Here is a 17,051-nt window from a genome sequence, read left to right on the forward strand (position 1 = left end):
CACAAGGGCCTCACCGCTTGGTCTGCGGGCAAGGCTGAGGATTGCAGGGGCGGCGGTCAGCTGGCCGAGGCTGGCGCTGGCACAGGTGGTCGGGGTAGGCCTCGTGGTCAATGGTGCAGAACACCAGGCGGGACTGGTGACCTGTGTGGGGTCAGAGCCAAGGAGGGCAGCCTTCCGTCAACTCTCAGGAAACACTCCTTCTCTGGGCCAGGCACTGCTCTGGACTCCACCCACAGGTCATCCTGATTAAGTATCGGACAACCCTCTCAGGTGGGCCTGATCATTACCCCCAATTTACAGATGAGGAAACCAAGGCTGAGAGTTTTAGCCGAGAGTGACAGCTGAGCCTGACACCTGGTCATCAGCTGCTGGCCTGGCCTCCACTCCCAATGGAATAATGTAAAGTCCTCCCTCTTGGGGTCCTGCATGGAATCCTACAGATCCCCAAGGGTCCCCAAGGTGACCCCACAACCTGAGATTTTTCACCTACACGTCCTCATTGCCTCCGCCCTGCCTTGAGGAGAGAGCTGCTACTTGCCCACCTGTGTGGCTTGCAGTGCCTTGAACCCAGGGCCCGCTCCCTCCCCTGGCCACCGGCCGGGTGCTCACCACCACCACACTGGGCACTGCAGTCACTCCATGAGCCATGGCTCCAGCTGAAGACACCTGGCTGGGGGCTGCCCAGGGGCAGGTGGTACTCGTAGTGCACACCAGGGTTGGGCTCCTGGCTGAGGAGCTGTGCAGGAGTGTCCCTGCTGAGGTCAGGCCATCCCACTGGCCAGCCTCAGGCTGAGACTCCCAGCCCAGCTGTGTGCCAGTCCCTATGCCACCCAGGTCCCTGCTCACCTCAATGACCAGGGGCTCTGAGGTAGGACCCCGGGCCTGCAGCCGCTCAGGGGCCAGGTCCCCCTCAGCACCCCGCTCATACTGCAGGATGGTGCTGGCCACTGGCAGGGCCTGGGCTGCCTCGATGGTCCAGTGCCCGTTGAGATAGTACTCACCGCGGACGTTCTTCACCGCTGTGTAGGGACAAGTGTCCCAGTCAGCCCTGAGGGCAGAGGCTCCTCCCACACAGACCAAACTCACCCAGCACCCAAACTGCTGCCTCACCCAGGAAATTTCTGCTAGCAGCAGCCTCCTCGATGCGGATGCTGGTGGCCCCCATGGGAACTATGAAGATCTGGTTGTAGCCTGATGGGCAGAGATTCAGGGGTGGGGGTCTGAGCTACTTTGTCTGGCACCCCTCAGACCCCAGGAAGGAGCTGTCCTTGGGGGTTCAAGTGCCAAGAGGCTCAGATGAAGGGAGGGGAGACAGGCAGGCTGGGCTGCTTGGGGGTCAGTGTTGCTGACAGAGGAAAAAGCTTTATGAAGGCCAGAGAGACAGGAAGGCTGGGGAGGGAGAAGGGACAGGGTGGGGACCAGGGGGAAAGGGATGAGAAGCGGCTTCTCAGTGTCAACAGTATGAGATCAGAATGGACAAGTAGTTAAGAGTGTGGTCTCCTCCCTGCAGCCACAGGGAGCTGTTAGGATGAGACCCAACAGACCCACTGGTGGTCATGAAGCCACCTGGCCTGGAGCCTGGTCCAGAGAGGAAGACAGGCCAGCGCCAGGCAGGCATCAGAACCCCCCTACAGGGGCCCCTACCTCTGCTGAGGTCATTGGCATCAAAGGTGCCCGTGACTGGATAGCAGCTGGTGCCGTCACCCCCACACTGCAGACACTTGTCCTCCTTCTTGGACGAGTCTAGCTTGTGGTCACAGCCGACAACCTGCCAGGGAGGGATATGAGAAAGCAGAAGGAGACACGGACCAGGCAGGACAGAGGTGCTCAGGAGTTACTCAGTTGCAAGCCAGGGACGGCTGAGCACACCTGGCCTGTGGTGTCTCCCTTTCTCTGGTGACTACACCCTAACTCCACTGGAGGTCACCTCTCCTCACACAAGTTGGAGGGAGCTCCCCAAACGTGGTTTTGGCAAACCAGCAGGTCAATCGCCCTCCTCAGAGAGTGGTTTGGTGAGGCCATGACAGATTAGAGGCCAACCCAAGTTGTGGGACTCCTGGGAAAGTGGCCATGCCCTGGAGTTGCCAACTGGTAGGTACCACAGGGACCTGAAGCTGCGGGAGGCCATCTCGTCACACCTCCTGAAAAGAATCTGCCCGACTTTGACCCAGAGGGGAGGAAAACCAAGAGGAGACAGTCCCAGCACTACCATCCAAGCACCCGCAGCCATCCCTTAGTGATGGGTTTGGTTGGGGTTGGTTTCTGTATGTTTTTGGGCCTGGAGATTGAACCCAGGGGCGCTTCACCACTGAACCACATCCCCAGACCTTTATTTATATTTATTTAGAGACAGGGTCTTGTTGAGTTGCTTAGAGCCTTGCTAAAATGCTGAGGCTGGCTTTGAACTTGCAATCCTCCTGCCTCAGCCTCCTGAGCCACTGAGATTACAGGCTTGTGTCACCGTGCCTGGCATGGGTTTGGTTTTTACTGAAGTCAGTTTTAGCATGCCACCCAGAGTTTCTTTTACAAGTCAGCATTCTTTTTTTTTTTAATATTTATTTTTTAGTTGGACACAATATCTTCATTTTATTTATTTATTCTTATGTGGTGCTGAGGATCAAACTGAGGGCCTCACACGTGCTAGGTGAGCACTGTACCGCTGAGCCACAAACCCAGCCCAAGGTCAGCATTCTTTAGGGGTAAGGAGAAGGGGGTGAGAGGACGTCTGTGATAGCTATAAAGCATCCTTGGAGTTGGGCTTGGTGTCCTGGTAACTTGAGAAGACACTGGGCTCCTGACAGCCACCTGGCCCTGCTGGTGGTGAACAGGTATCCACAGAGGCCTCCAGCCAGCTCAGAGGAGGGGAGACACAACTCACCCGACAGCTGCCGTCCACACAGACATCCCGTTTGCCAGGCTCGCAGGGTGTCCCGTCCACCACGGTATCCTTGTGCTTGTAGTAGAAGTTCTCCCCCTTGGGAATGCAGTTCAGCTCACACTTGTTAGGGGCTAGGATGGGCAAGAGGGCAAAGCTGAGATCTGGGCCCAAGGCCTGGCCTTGAAGCAGGGAGGCTCAGGCAGGCCCAGGAGCACATATATGACTGGGGGATGAGGCCCTTGCCTCAGCCCCCAAGGTGGCACAGAAGCTCACCCTCATCCCAGGCAGAAGAGATGTCCCCTATCTGGGTCTCTGGGGACCCAGTCAAGGAGAAATCCCAGAATAAAGAAAAAGCTACACTGTTAAGGAGGTCTACCCCAGCATTAGAGTAGCTCAGGTGTTCATACTCTACCCTGATTATCAAGGAAGTGTTGTGTGTGCTTGACCATGAAGTTCAAGTGAGGATTATGGAGACTGTACATTTAAATGGGAAAACGCTTTCAAACACAGAATGATGCTGGGCACAGTGGCACCTCAGCTACTCCAGAGGCTGAGGCAGGAGGATACCAAGTTGCCAGCTAGGGCAATTTAGCAAGACCTTGTCTCAAAATAAAATAAAGAGGGCTGAGGGTGTAGCTCAGTGGCAGAACACTTAGCTAGCATGTGCCAGTCTCTGGGTTTGATACTCAGCACAAGAGGAAAAGAAAAATGGAAATTACTGTGTAATAATTGCCCATATGCAAACAATATAGAGAAAATGTAAAAAGAGCTGCTGACAGTGATCCTAAGAGGCTGTGACGGCAGGGGCACTTGCCTTCTATTTACTATCTAGGTATTACACATGAACAGCCAAAGTGATAACAGGACTTTAATCAACTCCACAATGAGGAAGCCCTCCTAGACTTTTTTTTTTTTTATTTTTTGGTTTTTTGGTACTGGGGACCACTGAGCCACATCCTCAGCCTTACTTTGTATTTTATTTAGAGACAGGGTCTCACCGAGTTGCTTAGCACCTCACTTTTGCTGAGGCTGGCTTTGAACTCATAATCCTCCTGCCTCAGCCTCCCAAGCCACTGGGATTACAGGCATGAGCCACAGCGCCTACCTAGACTATTTTTAACATTTTTTCCTGTTTCCATTTTTCTATGATGTGGATAGATAAAAATTATTTTTTGCACATACCCACCCCAGGATGCAGAAGGATTACTGAATGCCAAAGCTCCTCCCACCTCCCAGGGGCTGCAGGGGGCATCCCTCCTGGCCAGGGTAGCCCCCACACAGCACACACAGAGGACAGACTACTCGGTGTTCACTGATGTAGAAAATCTTCTGGAGTTTCCAGAAGTCATTTTTCTCCAGTAGTGAAAACACACACTCAGGGTTATCGCCAGGCTTCTGAGTTCTCTAAATGTCTTAATTACGTACACGTTGGTGTTTTTATCTTGAACTGTATTTTTCTAAAAATTAGCGACCTCCACCCTGCTCAGCGTTACCCAGACCCTGTCCTCAGGCCCCAGATGGGGGTAATGGGGTCTTGTTCGACCAAACCCTGCCTGCAGTTTGCCTCATGGGTCACCGATCCTACCCCTCCCTCCCCACCTCCACCTCTGTGCAACAGGCAGAGCCTTGGGCTGAACAAAACCGCTCCAAACGCTACAGACCACAGCGTTCAGAATACATGCAGAGATGGGAAAGGGCCCAAAGACGTCAAAATGACAACCGTGCTGTGTTGCAATGGGCACGGGCTAAGGGTACTGGAGATTCTGGAAGACACATGTGACCAGGCGTCTAGAGTATGGTGACAAGGACTGCGAGTCCGTGTGCACAGAAGCCCCCTAGACGCCAGGCGCTTACCGCCGTAGTAGGGCAGCCACCGGTACCGCTGGCCCTGGAACTCGGCGCCGTCGAACTCGGCGCACTGCTGGGCCCGGAAGTCCCGCGCGCCGTCGGGGCAGCTCTGCGCGGCCGGAGCAGGAAAGTGGGTCCCAGCGTGGGCGCCCCGGAGGCCGGGACCTGTCCCCTCCCACCGCCCTTGCCTGGAGCCCTGGGTCCTCAGCCTCTGGCCCGCACCCCATCCAGCTGCGGCGCTCAAGGCCGCTCCCCCGGGTGCGGGTGCCGAAGGCGCTCAGGAGCCACCAAGGGAGGGTGTCCCGGGGCCTCAGCCTGGTGCGCCTTGGAGAGGTGGAGCCGCGCGGCCTTTACCTCGGTGCTGCAAATGCGGTGGCTCCGGGCTGGGCCCACGCAGCTGGAGCCTCCATCTCTCCTGCGGGCAGAGGACCAGGAAGACCCCAACATCTCGCCCCATCCTGGGCCCTCCTGCAGGCCCCCAGCTTTGGTGGGGCTTCCAGGTGGGCAAGGCTGAGTTAGAGGGGCGGCTAGGTGGGGAGGGGTGTGTGCACACACAAATCCCCTTGGGTGGGCATTATTAGTCCTATTCCTCCGAGAGAAGCGACAGAAGCCCGACTATGCTGTAGTTGGTCTAACTCGGCACCATCAGGCCTCTTTAAAGCAAATTTCCAGGGAAGATCCAATTTCTGCCCTTGGAAATGGACGTAATATTTACCCACCTGTAAGACTAGTTTAAAATTTAAGGAGTGAATAAGAGTACTTAGAATAACACGTTTTTTCTCCCTCTCACCCCGCCCTCTTTTCACATATGTTCTCAGGAATGAATTGGAAGGACACACTCTTCTTTTGGTCCCCACCCCCTCTACAGAACCCATCAGAGTGCAGAGCACACACTAAGTGCTTAAAAAAAATCACTTAAGTGGTGAACATCTACACTTGACAAAGCTGCTGGAGGTAAAAATAATAATAAAAACCACAGGAATTAAATTTTTTTAAAAAACCACAACAATTTACTGCAAATGAGGAGTCCGAGGCTCAGGGGTGGAAGAAGCAGACCAGCTCCAGTTCCTCCAAATCAAGGCTGATGGTTGAAATAGGTGGGTAAGTACACAGGAAATGGTTTGCTTTCCTATACTCCACTGAGGCTGCTTCCAAAATGAATGTTGTTTGCTGGCCCCTGATGCCTCGCTCCTGACCCAGTAGCTGGCCTCCCTTGCACCTGCCCTCTTTGGGCTCCCGTTAGTCTCCCCTACCTCTGGGAGTAGCAGGGGCGCTCCCGGAAGCTGATGCCTCCTCCGCAGGTCCGGCTGCAGGGACTCCACTGGCCCCAGGGGCCCCAGGTGTCACTTTGCCGCCTCACCTTGGGAGCCTGAAAAAGACATGCTCAGGCTGTGAGTCAGCATCACCCATCAGGACTTGAGCTGGAGCCCCCATAAGGGCCCTTTGCCTAAAGCCGCTCCCCTACCTGTTCAAAAAGCCTGTCGGACACAGCAACACTGCCCTGGCACCCCAAAATGCTCACTTACAAAATTAGCACGCTTCAGAGCAGCCTGGTGGCACACTGTAGGCCTGTAATCCCAGCAGTTTGGGAGGCAGGGGCAGGAGGATCACAAGTTCAAGTCCAGCCTCAGCAAATTAGCAAAGCCCTAAGCAATTTAGCAAGCATCTGTCTCAAAATAAAAAATACAAAGGGTTGGAGATGTGGCTCAGTGGTCAAGTGCCCCTGGGTTCAATCCCTGGTACCAAAAAACAAAATAAGAAGAATTAAATTAACCAGGTTTCACCATAAAGAACTAAGCCAGGCCTGAGTGTGGGAGAGAGGGTGTTGAAAAGGTCCATGCATCATGGAAGGGCCAGAACTTCCAGGGCCTGCCATCCTGGGTGAGGGGCTTTATGGCCGGGGCTGTGCACAGGTTTTTGTGGATCAACATTGATGTGGGGAGGGAACCTTAAAGGAAAAAAAGGGATCAATATAAGACAGGGACACACAGCTGCATGTTCTTGGGTCATCATCTAACCTCAGTCTGGCAAAGTAGCCAGTACCAGCAGCATCTCTTGAACTCCTACTATTTGCCAGACATGGTAGGGAAACTGCCAACCCAGGTACAGAGACTTTTCACCCTGACAATGATATAATCTGGCCAGAGCCTAGCTTAGAACTAAAGGGTCTACAGCCCACTGATCATGAGCATGAGCCCCCAAAGATGGACATATAAAAGGACAGGAAGGCCTCAAGTAGGACGGGAATGTCACCCATAGGCAGGGAAGTGCTTCCCCAGGTTCCCACACCAAGCCTGTGGCACTTGTTTCTAGAAGTTTCTAGAGCTCTAGCCTATGAAACTGGGAACTTAATCTAATCCTGGAGGGAGGCTGCTGTGGTCTCTTCCTGCTGATCCATGGCAGAGACTTCCAAGAGTACCTCAATAGCCACTCCCCTTCCCCCATTATGAGAGAATCTTTGAAAACTGGACTTTTAGCCAAATTCTCTTAACTTCCTGCAGCTAACAGGCTACATCACTAGATTCTCACCAGTGTCATGTAAGTAAAAGTGTTGGGCTTGCATGTGTATTTGTCCTTTTCTTCTTCCTCCTCATGCCTTCCTGATGACTGGAAAACAGATGTGATGGCTGGCATTGGAGCAGCCTTTTAATCTGTGAGGGAATGAAGGACTAGAGGCTTCATAAAGAAGGATTCTAAGTCCTGAGAACCAGAAAGATCTGACACTTTGCAGCTAGCATCAGAAGTCCACACGTGACACCCATATTCTCTCACTTAATCCTCAGAACAACCCAATAGAACCCATTGCATAACAAATGTGAGGCAGAAAGACAGGAAGCCACACAGGAACGACTGGGCATAACGACAGGGCAGCCTCACCCCAGGCTGTCATCGTGGGACTGTATCCCTGCCTGCTTCTCAGGGGCAGCCAAATGAAACATTAGGTAAGTCCTAAGGAGCTGGACAGGAATCTGACTTGACTTCACAATCTGCCAGGAAGCAGATGATGGACTGCAAACACGTCCCATTTTCTGGAAGAAGACTTTATTTTAGGGTGTTGCCACATAAAAATCTTCAGGAATAGAAAGCACCCCTAATTTTTAGAGAATGCTCAGGTGGGAACGTGAGCTCTTCTTGCTGGGGCTGTTACAATGGTGCCCAGTGACACAGAGGGCTGCTCATCTCCAGCCGGAACACCTGGTCACCCTTGCTTAATAACTGACCAGAACTCCAGGCAGAGAAGTCTGCACTCAACTTGCTGAGCCCGGCACAAAGAGGGCTGTGCTCTCAGTCTTGAGCATCATCTGCGTCTTCAGTTCCTGCTGTCACAAAGGAGATAAGCTTTCAAAACCAGTGAGCCAAGTATCAAAGTAGTCTCTCAACGAAATCAAAGTTGATTTTATTTGGATTAAATTTCTAGTTTAAAAAGGAAGTGACAGGCTAGGATTCTGGCTCAGCGGTAGAACGCTCGTCTCGCATATACGAGATCCTGGGTTCTATCCTCAGCACCACATAAAAATAAATAAGTGAAATAAAGGTATTGCGTCCAACTATAACTAAAAAATAAATACTTTAAAAAAAATAAAATTAAAAAAAAATAAAAAGGAAGTGACTGAGCAGTAGCCAGTAGCTTTCCAGGGACGAGGGGCAGTGCAGGCCCGGATTCCAACACCTTTTCCCCGTAGGCATCAAGCCTGGCCACCCTGTGGTGAGAGGGCTGCAGCCTTCTCTCCCTGCAGGTGTGGGCCTAGCTCTGGTTCTCTGACCCAGGCCCCTTTGGATGTCTGTCTTGGTTCCCTCGTCCAGCTACCTGAGCTTCTCCAAATCCCCCCTTCCCTAAAGCGGGGCTGGGCTGGGCAAGCTGCTGCGGTCAAGGTGAAGTGGGACCTCCCTACCATGGAGTCACCTTGTGCCCATCAGGATGAAGTGGGGACTGGTCTGAATACAGGGTCTGTGTGTGTGTGCGTGTGTGTGTGTGTGTACAGTGGATTGAATCCAGGAGCACTCTACCACTGAGCTACACCCCCAGTCCTTTATTTTATTTAATTATTTTTTATGTGGTGCTGAGGATGGAACCCAGGTCCTTGAATGTGCTAGGCAAGTGCTCCACTGCTGAGCCACAACCCCAGCCCTTACCCCCAGTCCTTTTTTAAAAAATATTTTATTAGTCATTGATGGGCCTTTATTTATTTTTATGTGGTACTGAGAATTGAACCCAGTGCCTCACACATGCTAGGCAAGCGCTCTAACACTGAGCCACAACCCCAGCCCAGTCCTTTTTAATTTTTATTTGAGACAGGGTCTCACTAAGTTACCAAGGCTGGTCTCAAACACTTGGGATCCTCCTGCCTCAACCTCTTGAGTCACTGTGCCACCATGCCCTGCATGAACACAGGTGAGATGCCTTGCAAACATTCTCTGGCTTCCTGCACCCAGGACCCATGAGAATGGCATCTACGTGCTGGGCCACCAGCAGTCAGCATTGGAGAGCCCTAGCCTGGGTGATTCCCCCTGCTGTGCTGTGCCCCTCTCTGTACCGTCTCTCCACGGAAGGAATATGTTTAGTCACGAGTGGCACCAGCATGTTTTATTCCCTGTAATTACCCAGACCACGAGCGGCTTGAGGGTGTGAAGCCAGAAAGGGCTGATGCAGCCAGCCTCGCCCTGGGCCTGTCCCTGCCTGCCCTGTGCTGTGTTCAACATCACCCCGCCCCCACCAGGAGCAAATCAGGAGCCCCCTTTCTGCTGCACTGCTTCCAGGGGAATCAGCTTAAGGTGGTGTATGGGGAAGGGAGAGAGACAGAGAGGAGGCAGGTGGGAATGGAGGCTGGGGCACCAGACTTTAATTGTGGGAATGGAGGCCAGCTGCCTCCTTTAATCATCCAAGTCAACCCCTGTTCAGCACTGAGAATGATCCCCAGGTGCTGGGAATCTTATGGGAGACCCTGCCCCGGCTGGAACCAGAAATGAAAGCAGCTGAGCTTCCAGCTTGGGCCAGACCCCTTCACCAGATGGGTAGAGGATAGCAGGAGCAGGGTTCTCAACCCAGGCCATGACCAGCCCCATCTGGGACTAGATGCTGGAAACAGGAGGAGGCAAGAGATTACTCCAGGTATTCCTGAGGGAGAAAGGACCCAGGGTGCTCTGATTTGTTTCATCTGAGTGATGGGCATTGCAACTCCCAAATTAGGGGAATCTTAGGCTTGGTGATTTGGCTAGGGTCATACATTGGGATTTTGTCCTGGGGTCATGATGACCCCTCCACCTGGGCTTTGACTTGCATGCAGCTGGGACATCAGAACTCCCTGAAGGATCTGAGTGTAGCATTTAGGAAGCAAGGGTCACAGGGTAGCAGAGGTGACATGGGAAGCTGGCAGGTAGTGGAGAAGGATGGCTGTAGCCCACCACTTCTCTGTGACCAGCATTGGATCCTCAGGCACTTGGAGGACCATGCAGTGCCCACCATGGACCTCCATCCCGGCCTGCCCTGCTCATCTTCCTCCTGCATTCTACAGAGGTGGCATTACCCCTGCCCTCCCTACAGCAACACACAGTTTGGGTCCTTTCTTAGGGAGTCCTTTCTCTCCCACCTGTGCCTGCCTCACAGAGGCTGGGCAGAGCTGTGGTTTCCCCAGTGAGACCTCTCCCAGAGCAGAATGGGGCCTGGTTACCTCAATGCTCTCTTTTCTGTCCAGCAAGCCAGGGCAGCACTCAACTCCACAGACTGTCTCCTCCCCAAAGTGGGTCCTGCAGTCTAGAACATTCCCTGCATATCCTTAGGCCCCAGGTACCTTCTCCAAGGAACCCTGTCCTTTGGGTCCCTTTGCTACTCTGATGGCCAGCTGGCTTCCTGTAACCACTAAGTTTTGCTCTAATACCATAGCCAGTAGCCATTATGTGACTATTTAAACAAAAACCAAGTCAAATTTAAAAGTTCCTCACTTGCAATAGCCACATTTCAAGTGTTCAATAGCCACAAGGGACCTAGAGGCCACCTACTGAACATCAGAACATCTCTAAGATGCAGCTCTTCTCAGAAGGTTGTACTGGACAGTTCTGCTTAGGGGCAAACCCCAAAGGCAGAGCAAACACCCCAAACAGCTACACTCAAATAGCGGAGCTGAGGGACATCAGTATTTGGTTCCAGGTGGACTGCAGGTGTCTGGTGGGATGGGCTATCTTGCCCTACACCTTGACTGGTCCTGGTATGGTCCCCACCTGACTTTCCTCCTTGGAGCACCACCAAGAGAGGGGGCTGTCCTCTCTTAGCATTAGCCAGGGCCCAATGGAATGCACCCACCACCTTCTGAAGGGTGCATTCCATAGGTGGCAGGTTGCCATCCCTAGGGATTGTTCCCTGCCTCCCTTCGGGCAGTCCCGGGAACACCTGCAGGAGCTGGAGGGCAGAGATGTGGGTTGCCTCCTCTTTCCCCATCTTCTCTAGCACTGCCCCCCTCTCCTGGGTAAATCGCTGCCACCGATGGGCTCCAGCCCACCTCGCGTCGCCTCCTCCGCAGGGTCCCCCGGGGGCGGGGCGCGCTGCACTCACCGAGGACCCGGGCGCGGGAGCCAGCAGCAAGGGCACAAGCAGGAGCAGTCGCATTTCCACCTGCGAGAGAGGTCGCGGGTTAGAGCTGGCGGGGCAGGAGCAGGGCACCGCCTCCCGCTGCTGCAGCCCCGGGTGTGGGGTCCCATCGGCGACCCGCGCAGGGAGCGCCGCCGGGGTGCGAAACAGAGAAGACACCAGGCGCACACCACGGCTGTGCCATTCACACACGTGGGAAAGAAAGCGCCCGGCAACTGGCAGACCTTCAGGAACAACTTGTTTCAGGGAACCAGAGAAAAAACAGGGCAATTAAAGCACTACTGTGTTGTTGAAAACAGGGAATTCATACTAAAAGTAACCACAGTCGCTGCTTTAAATTCACCAAGAGATTCCTCTGAAAAAGCCATTACACCCGTTGTTTAAAAACACCTGATAAAAGCCGGGTGCAGGGCACACTCCTGTCATCCCAGGGGCTCAGGAGTCTGAGGCAGGAGGATCCCAAGTTCAAAGCCAGCCTCAGAAACTTAGTGAGGCCCTCAAAAAATAAAATGGGCTGGGGAATGTGCCTCAGTGGTTAAGCCCCTGGGTTCAATCCCTAGTTAAAGTAAATAAACAAACAAACAAATAAATAAATAAAATTTAAAAATATAGATTTGTATATCAGTTTTTATTATTTAAATTTTTTTTAAAGTCTGAAGATAATTTTAAAATTCAACTGCTTTTAAAAATGTTAATTGGGGGGCTCAGTGGTAGAGCGCTTGCCTAGCATGTGTGAGGCCCTGGGTTTGTTTCTTGGCACCGAATATAAATAAATAAAATAAAGATCCATGGGCAGTTAAAAATTATTAAAAGAAAAAAAATTTTAAAGTTAATTGGGGCTGGAAGTGTAGCTCAGTAGTAGAGAAAATGCTTGGCATATGTAAGGTCCTGGGCTCAATACACACATCCCCATCCACCCACACACGATTGTATCATTTACATGGTATTGCATATATAATATCATATATACATTTACACACAAATAATGGAGATTGAGCTCAGGGTCACTTTACCACTGAGCTACATCCATTTTAACTTTTGTTTTGAAATAGGGTCTCACTAAATTGCCCAGGCTGGCACCCATCCCAGTCACTGGGATTTGGGGCCTGCACCACCACTCTGACTTTGTATCTTATTTTAAACCCAGGCCAGCTTTTCTCTGTACAGAATCTCCATGAACAGGCTCCATAACTAGTGTGCATACAGGCAGGTGCTCAGCGTGTTGTGCAAGATTAAGTCCGGACAGTGCACTGTGGGTACAATGGCTGTGTGATTTGGTGTGTACCATGTGTGCGTAGGCAGTGTGGTATATGTGTGTTCAGTATGCACACACTGCGCTTGTATGTACTAGTCGCTGCATCAAAGAATGATATAAGAAATGGGTACCGTTCAGCACAAAACATTTAACAAGTACTGACCTGTATGTTTGAATTTTAAAATCTGTAATTCCACCAATGTCTTTTTTTGTTTGTTTGTTTGTTTAATATAAAATGATTTCAGGTTACTGGGAAAAAACAGCATACATAAGCCAAGTTTGGCAAAATTTCCCCTGGCACCCGTATAGACATAGGTACTGGGTACTTGGTAAATACAATCATTCGTCTAGTAACCATTTTCATAGTCAAATCCGAAATTCCTGGGGTTGGTGTGAGGGAGGTTTGTGCCCTCCCCTCTCCAGCCTCGCTAGGCCGGGACCTCGCGGAGGCAGCTCCGGGGACAGCATCCGCTCAGGCTCAGAAGGGGAAGCGGGCGCGGCTGTAGGAGCCTAAGGCTGATGACAAGATTGGCTATGCGAGATGCTTCTCTAAGGAGACAAACCTTTAGGGGCGGGTGAGCTTAGCTATGGGAGAGACTAAAGAAAGGACAGGAAGGAAAAAAAATTAAAAGTTACAATTGCTACCAGCGCTACCCCGGCCTCTGCAGATGCCCCGGACTACAACTCATATCTGCAATTCCAAAGTCCCTGAAGCCTGTAAAGTTGTTTTTTCATCTAGTGGTGACAAACAACCTGTCCGGTTCCAGGGCCAGCTCAGCTGGGTTTGGCCACCGAGCTACTCCCGGGGTTGGACAGGGGCAGGACAGAGCGCCCCGGATCACAGGACGGACACTCCAAACGCGGTGGTGCTTCACCAGACCCAAAGGCGGCTGGCGGGACCCGGGCTGGGACTTCCCGCGGGGCAGACCTGGGCCTGGCGCCTTGGTGGCGCTGGGCACCACCCTCCTGCACCGTCCCTAACTGATGTGGGTTCTGCCGGGGCTGGCATGACGCTGTCCCCCTTTTCTGTCTTACCCTGAAGGGGCGCCCCGCGTCCCCAACCCCGGACCGCGCCTGTGCGTCTCTCGAAGACCCCAGATGCGGCTCGCAAGTGAGGCTGGGGGAGGCCGGGCACCTGTGGCAGCAGCCGGGCTCCGAGGCTTCAGCTCCCCAGGCCCAGATCCCCAGCGTCAGGTCAGGAGGGGACGCGCTCGGCCTTCAAGTCCTCGCCTCCGCGACGCGCAGGGAACGGCGTCCCTCCGAGGGAAGGTGGTGGGAAGCGTGGGCGCTGGGACCCCGGGGTTGCGTGGGGCCCTGGGACCCTGGCCGAGCGATTCTCCGCACCCTGTCCCCCTGGCCGGACCCCGCCCTGCGCGCACCTCGGTGGAGGGAGCCGGAGGTGGGCTCCCCACGCCCCACTTTCTCCGACACCGCAAGCGCCAGGAGCTAGGCGGGGCAAATTCCTGCAGAAGCCGGGTATGCCGCCCCTGACGCCCACCGCCGGCCTCTCCACCTTCCTACCTGTCTCCGAAAGCGCCGGGAGCCCCGCGCAGCGCTGCCAGGGCCGCTCCGTCGGTGCCCGCCCCTGCCCTAGCCCGGAGGTCGGCCCGGCCGCGCGGAACGCCCGCGGAGGTTGGGCTTTCTCTCCCCGCCGCTGGCTGGCCTCCTCCCCGCCCATCTCCCCCGACCCAGCCCCGCGGACACCCGCTCCGATCTCCGCGGGAGGACAGTGCCCCCGCCGAGAGGCCTCCGTGGTGACCAGAGAAGCCCCGTGCCTCCACCCGCTTGGATCCTCGCCAAGGCTTGGCTTCTCCTCTCCTCCCCTCCCGGGGCTCCGGGTCATTCCCGCCTTGGGTCTGGGCCAGTCGCCTCTGCGATCTCGCTGGCCCTTGTTCCTTAACCGTAGCCCCTCCATCACTCCCCACACCCCTCGCGTCCAGCCACCCTCTTTGTCCTCCACCCTTGAATTCTCTACTTCAGCTGCAACTAATTTCTCCTTATCCCCACATCCCAGCCAGCTTTTTTCACTGTCTAGAATGTACTGTCCCAAGCCCCGCTAACTCCTACTCATCTCTCAAAACCCTGGTCAAATTTCACCTGTGGAAGCCTTCCGCAGACCACCCCCTGGGCAGAGCTCCTCAGTTCTTGCCTGCTGTAGTTCTGTGGTGCATCACAGTGGTGCTCAGTCTCCTGCGTCAGCAGCTCTGAGTTCCCAGAGGGTAAGGCCTGCATCCCCATCTCCCGTGCCCAGGGCATGGTTGGCCTCAAGGCAGGAGCTAAGTAAATGTGGTAAATCTAATTTCCTTTCTCGCTTGTCTTTTCTCACAAGCAAAGCACCCCTTGCCTGTCGTTCCTTTTCTAAAACTGGAATTCACTCATCTGTAGGAAAATGGCACTGGCCCTGAGCCTGTGGAAGGTGGGAAGCTCACAAAGGCTGGTTCCCTCCCCCCATCCTCTTCTGCCTTTGGCCCCTTGCTGGCTCTGGCCAGTCACTTCTCCCTGATCTCCTGTGAGCAGAGAAAAGTCACCCATGGGGGAGCTCAGCCCTCTTCAGAGCTGGGCTTTTGCAGTCCGTTGCCTTGAGCCCTCGCTGATGCTGGGAGAGAGTGCCTGTTAAAACACAAACCCCAGGGCCTTTCTTACCTATCAGGGTAGAGAGGAGGAGCTGAAGCAGCTGTGTCCCAGGGGCCCCTGGGGAGGTGTGTGAATTCTTGGGCAAAGATAAAGCTTGGCAGAGAAAGCAGAGTGGAATTACCCAGAGCCTCTCTAGAAGGAAAAAAAAAAAAAAAAAGTTTCTTCCATTCTAAAAGTCCTACTCCCTGGCCCCTCCAGCTTGGTCAAAGGTCCCTGTTAATGGGAGAGAAATGCTTCTCCCAAGGCTGAATGGGGCAGCTGAGGCCCCAGGAGTTCATCCTCCTGATCTGCTCCTGGATTTCCTTTGATCCCTTTGTCTCAGACACCCAGACCTGGGTCTTCTTACTCCTCTCCCCAACTGCAGAGAGACCCCTGAGGTTGGGGAATCAGGACCTGCCCACAGCCAGGCCCCGCCACTCACTGTCTTGGGCAAGAACTCTGCAGGCCTCACGTTCTCCTCTGCCCACCCCAGAGAGACAAGGGAGAACAGTGCCCAGCAATAATCAGTGCACAGAAATACGGTAGTTTCAGAAAGTTTTCAGGAAAAAGCATAAAGCCTTCCTTCCCATTGTAAATTCCCCTCTGTACTGGCTCCAAGCCACCCACTGGCAGAACCAGAGACCCCCTTCCATTTGGGGATCGGGGTAGCCTGGGGCAGCAGCAGGAGCAAAGTCCAGGGAGACCGACAGACCTGGGTTGGACACCAGCTTTGCTCCTCACAGTGTATGGACTTGGGCAAGTCATGTCACCTCATTCAGTCACAACCTGCTCACATGAGCCCCGTGGAGATGGCATGCTTCCATACAGCTCCCACTAGGGTCTGAAAAAATGCTAATTCCCCCTGCTCCACACGCCCCCTAATTCTCTACATTGGGTCACTTCTGTAAATTGCATAACTAGAGACAAAGCTAAGAAATAAGCGGTCAGATCCCTGTGTGGTTGGGTTGGGATGGAAGGCTCAAGGTTAAGACAGGGAGCTGCTCTACCATCCACCTCTGGCAGGCAGCCTTCCCTTACCCCAGCCTCTGTGGCCCCTGGGCCAGGGTTGGTCCTGCACTATTCTATTGGTCTCTTTTCTCCCTCCAAACTGGGAACTTTGCAAGTGCAGAAATCTCTTTTCCCTTGTTATATATCCTGTACTAGAGGTTTGCAGTGGTCCTAAAGTTTTCCCTCTGGAGAGTGTTGTGGGAAGCCCAGTTGATTGGCAGCCTCCAGCTGGTGCCTGGTTCTCTTCCACATTCCCAAGGCTCCCCGCATGGCTCCCCCATGGTTCCCTCCATGTTTATCTTCATGGGTCTTTCCTTCCACTGCTCCCTTGCACACCTAATCCCATCTTGGCATCTGCTCCTCTAAGGACCTGAACTGACTCACAGCGTTCTTGGTTGCAAACCACAGAAAAGGATCCAGTCGACTTAAATAGAAAAGTTGCTTCGAGGAAGGACATTGGGAACTCATGGAATTGACGGGAAGGCTGGAGGGTGAGGCATGAAAATGGGCTGGAACCCCTGTGAATGTTGCAGATTGTGGCCCAGGAATGGCTCTGGTTAGGAACTATCCTGCTGGATGCTGAGCTACTTCCACCACCGCTTTCCGGCAATGCTGACCAAGGTCACCCCAAGAAAACACCTTGAACAGTCCTTGTTGACTCAGACCCCATAGAGCATGCCTGCACCTCATCTGCCAGGCCCTAAGACATGAGAGTTGGCAGCCCCCCCAGATGGGAAGGTGAAAATGAACCCTAGAAATGAACCCCTAGGAAATGAACATCTACCATCTCCCTGTGGCTCCCGGTGCGGTGCGTGAGTTCTGCTGAACTCTTGAACCGAACTTCTCTGCTTCCTTCTTCTTGTGGT

The 17,051-nt window shown here is 53.5% G+C and overlaps 1 protein-coding gene across 5 annotated transcripts in view; it reads right to left on the reverse strand.

Annotated features, from left to right (window-relative positions):
* Positions 1-14,206, reverse strand: part of Papln (papilin, proteoglycan like sulfated glycoprotein) — a 34,004-nt gene extending 19,798 nt beyond the window's left edge. For 4 of the 5 annotated variants that reach the window (XR_011706555.1, XM_071607696.1, XM_071607695.1 and 1 more), the window contains exons 1-11: positions 14,086-14,206; positions 11,274-11,333; positions 5,980-6,095; positions 5,081-5,141; positions 4,733-4,835; positions 2,879-3,009; positions 1,645-1,768; positions 1,111-1,191; positions 847-1,019; positions 610-736; positions 15-141 (exon numbers count right to left, since the gene is read on the reverse strand). Coding sequence is in view for 4 of the 5 variants with exons in the window: in XM_071607696.1 (XP_071463797.1) it covers positions 15-141; positions 610-736; positions 847-1,019; positions 1,111-1,191; positions 1,645-1,768; positions 2,879-3,009; positions 4,733-4,835; positions 5,081-5,141; positions 5,980-6,095; positions 11,274-11,327 (1,097 nt within the window). In the remaining variant the exon portion in view is untranslated. Of the gene's footprint in view, positions 1-14; positions 142-609; positions 737-846; positions 1,020-1,110; positions 1,192-1,644; positions 1,769-2,878; positions 3,010-4,732; positions 4,836-5,080; positions 5,142-5,979; positions 6,096-11,273; positions 11,334-13,699; positions 13,770-14,085 lie in introns of those variants that run through there. The other variant, XM_071607694.1, reaches the window with a different exon arrangement.
* Between the last annotated feature and the right edge of the window lie 2,845 nt (positions 14,207-17,051).

This window comes from Marmota flaviventris, chromosome 2 (assembly GCF_047511675.1).
Source record: "Marmota flaviventris isolate mMarFla1 chromosome 2, mMarFla1.hap1, whole genome shotgun sequence".
Classification (NCBI taxonomy): domain Eukaryota; kingdom Metazoa; phylum Chordata; class Mammalia; order Rodentia; family Sciuridae; genus Marmota; species Marmota flaviventris.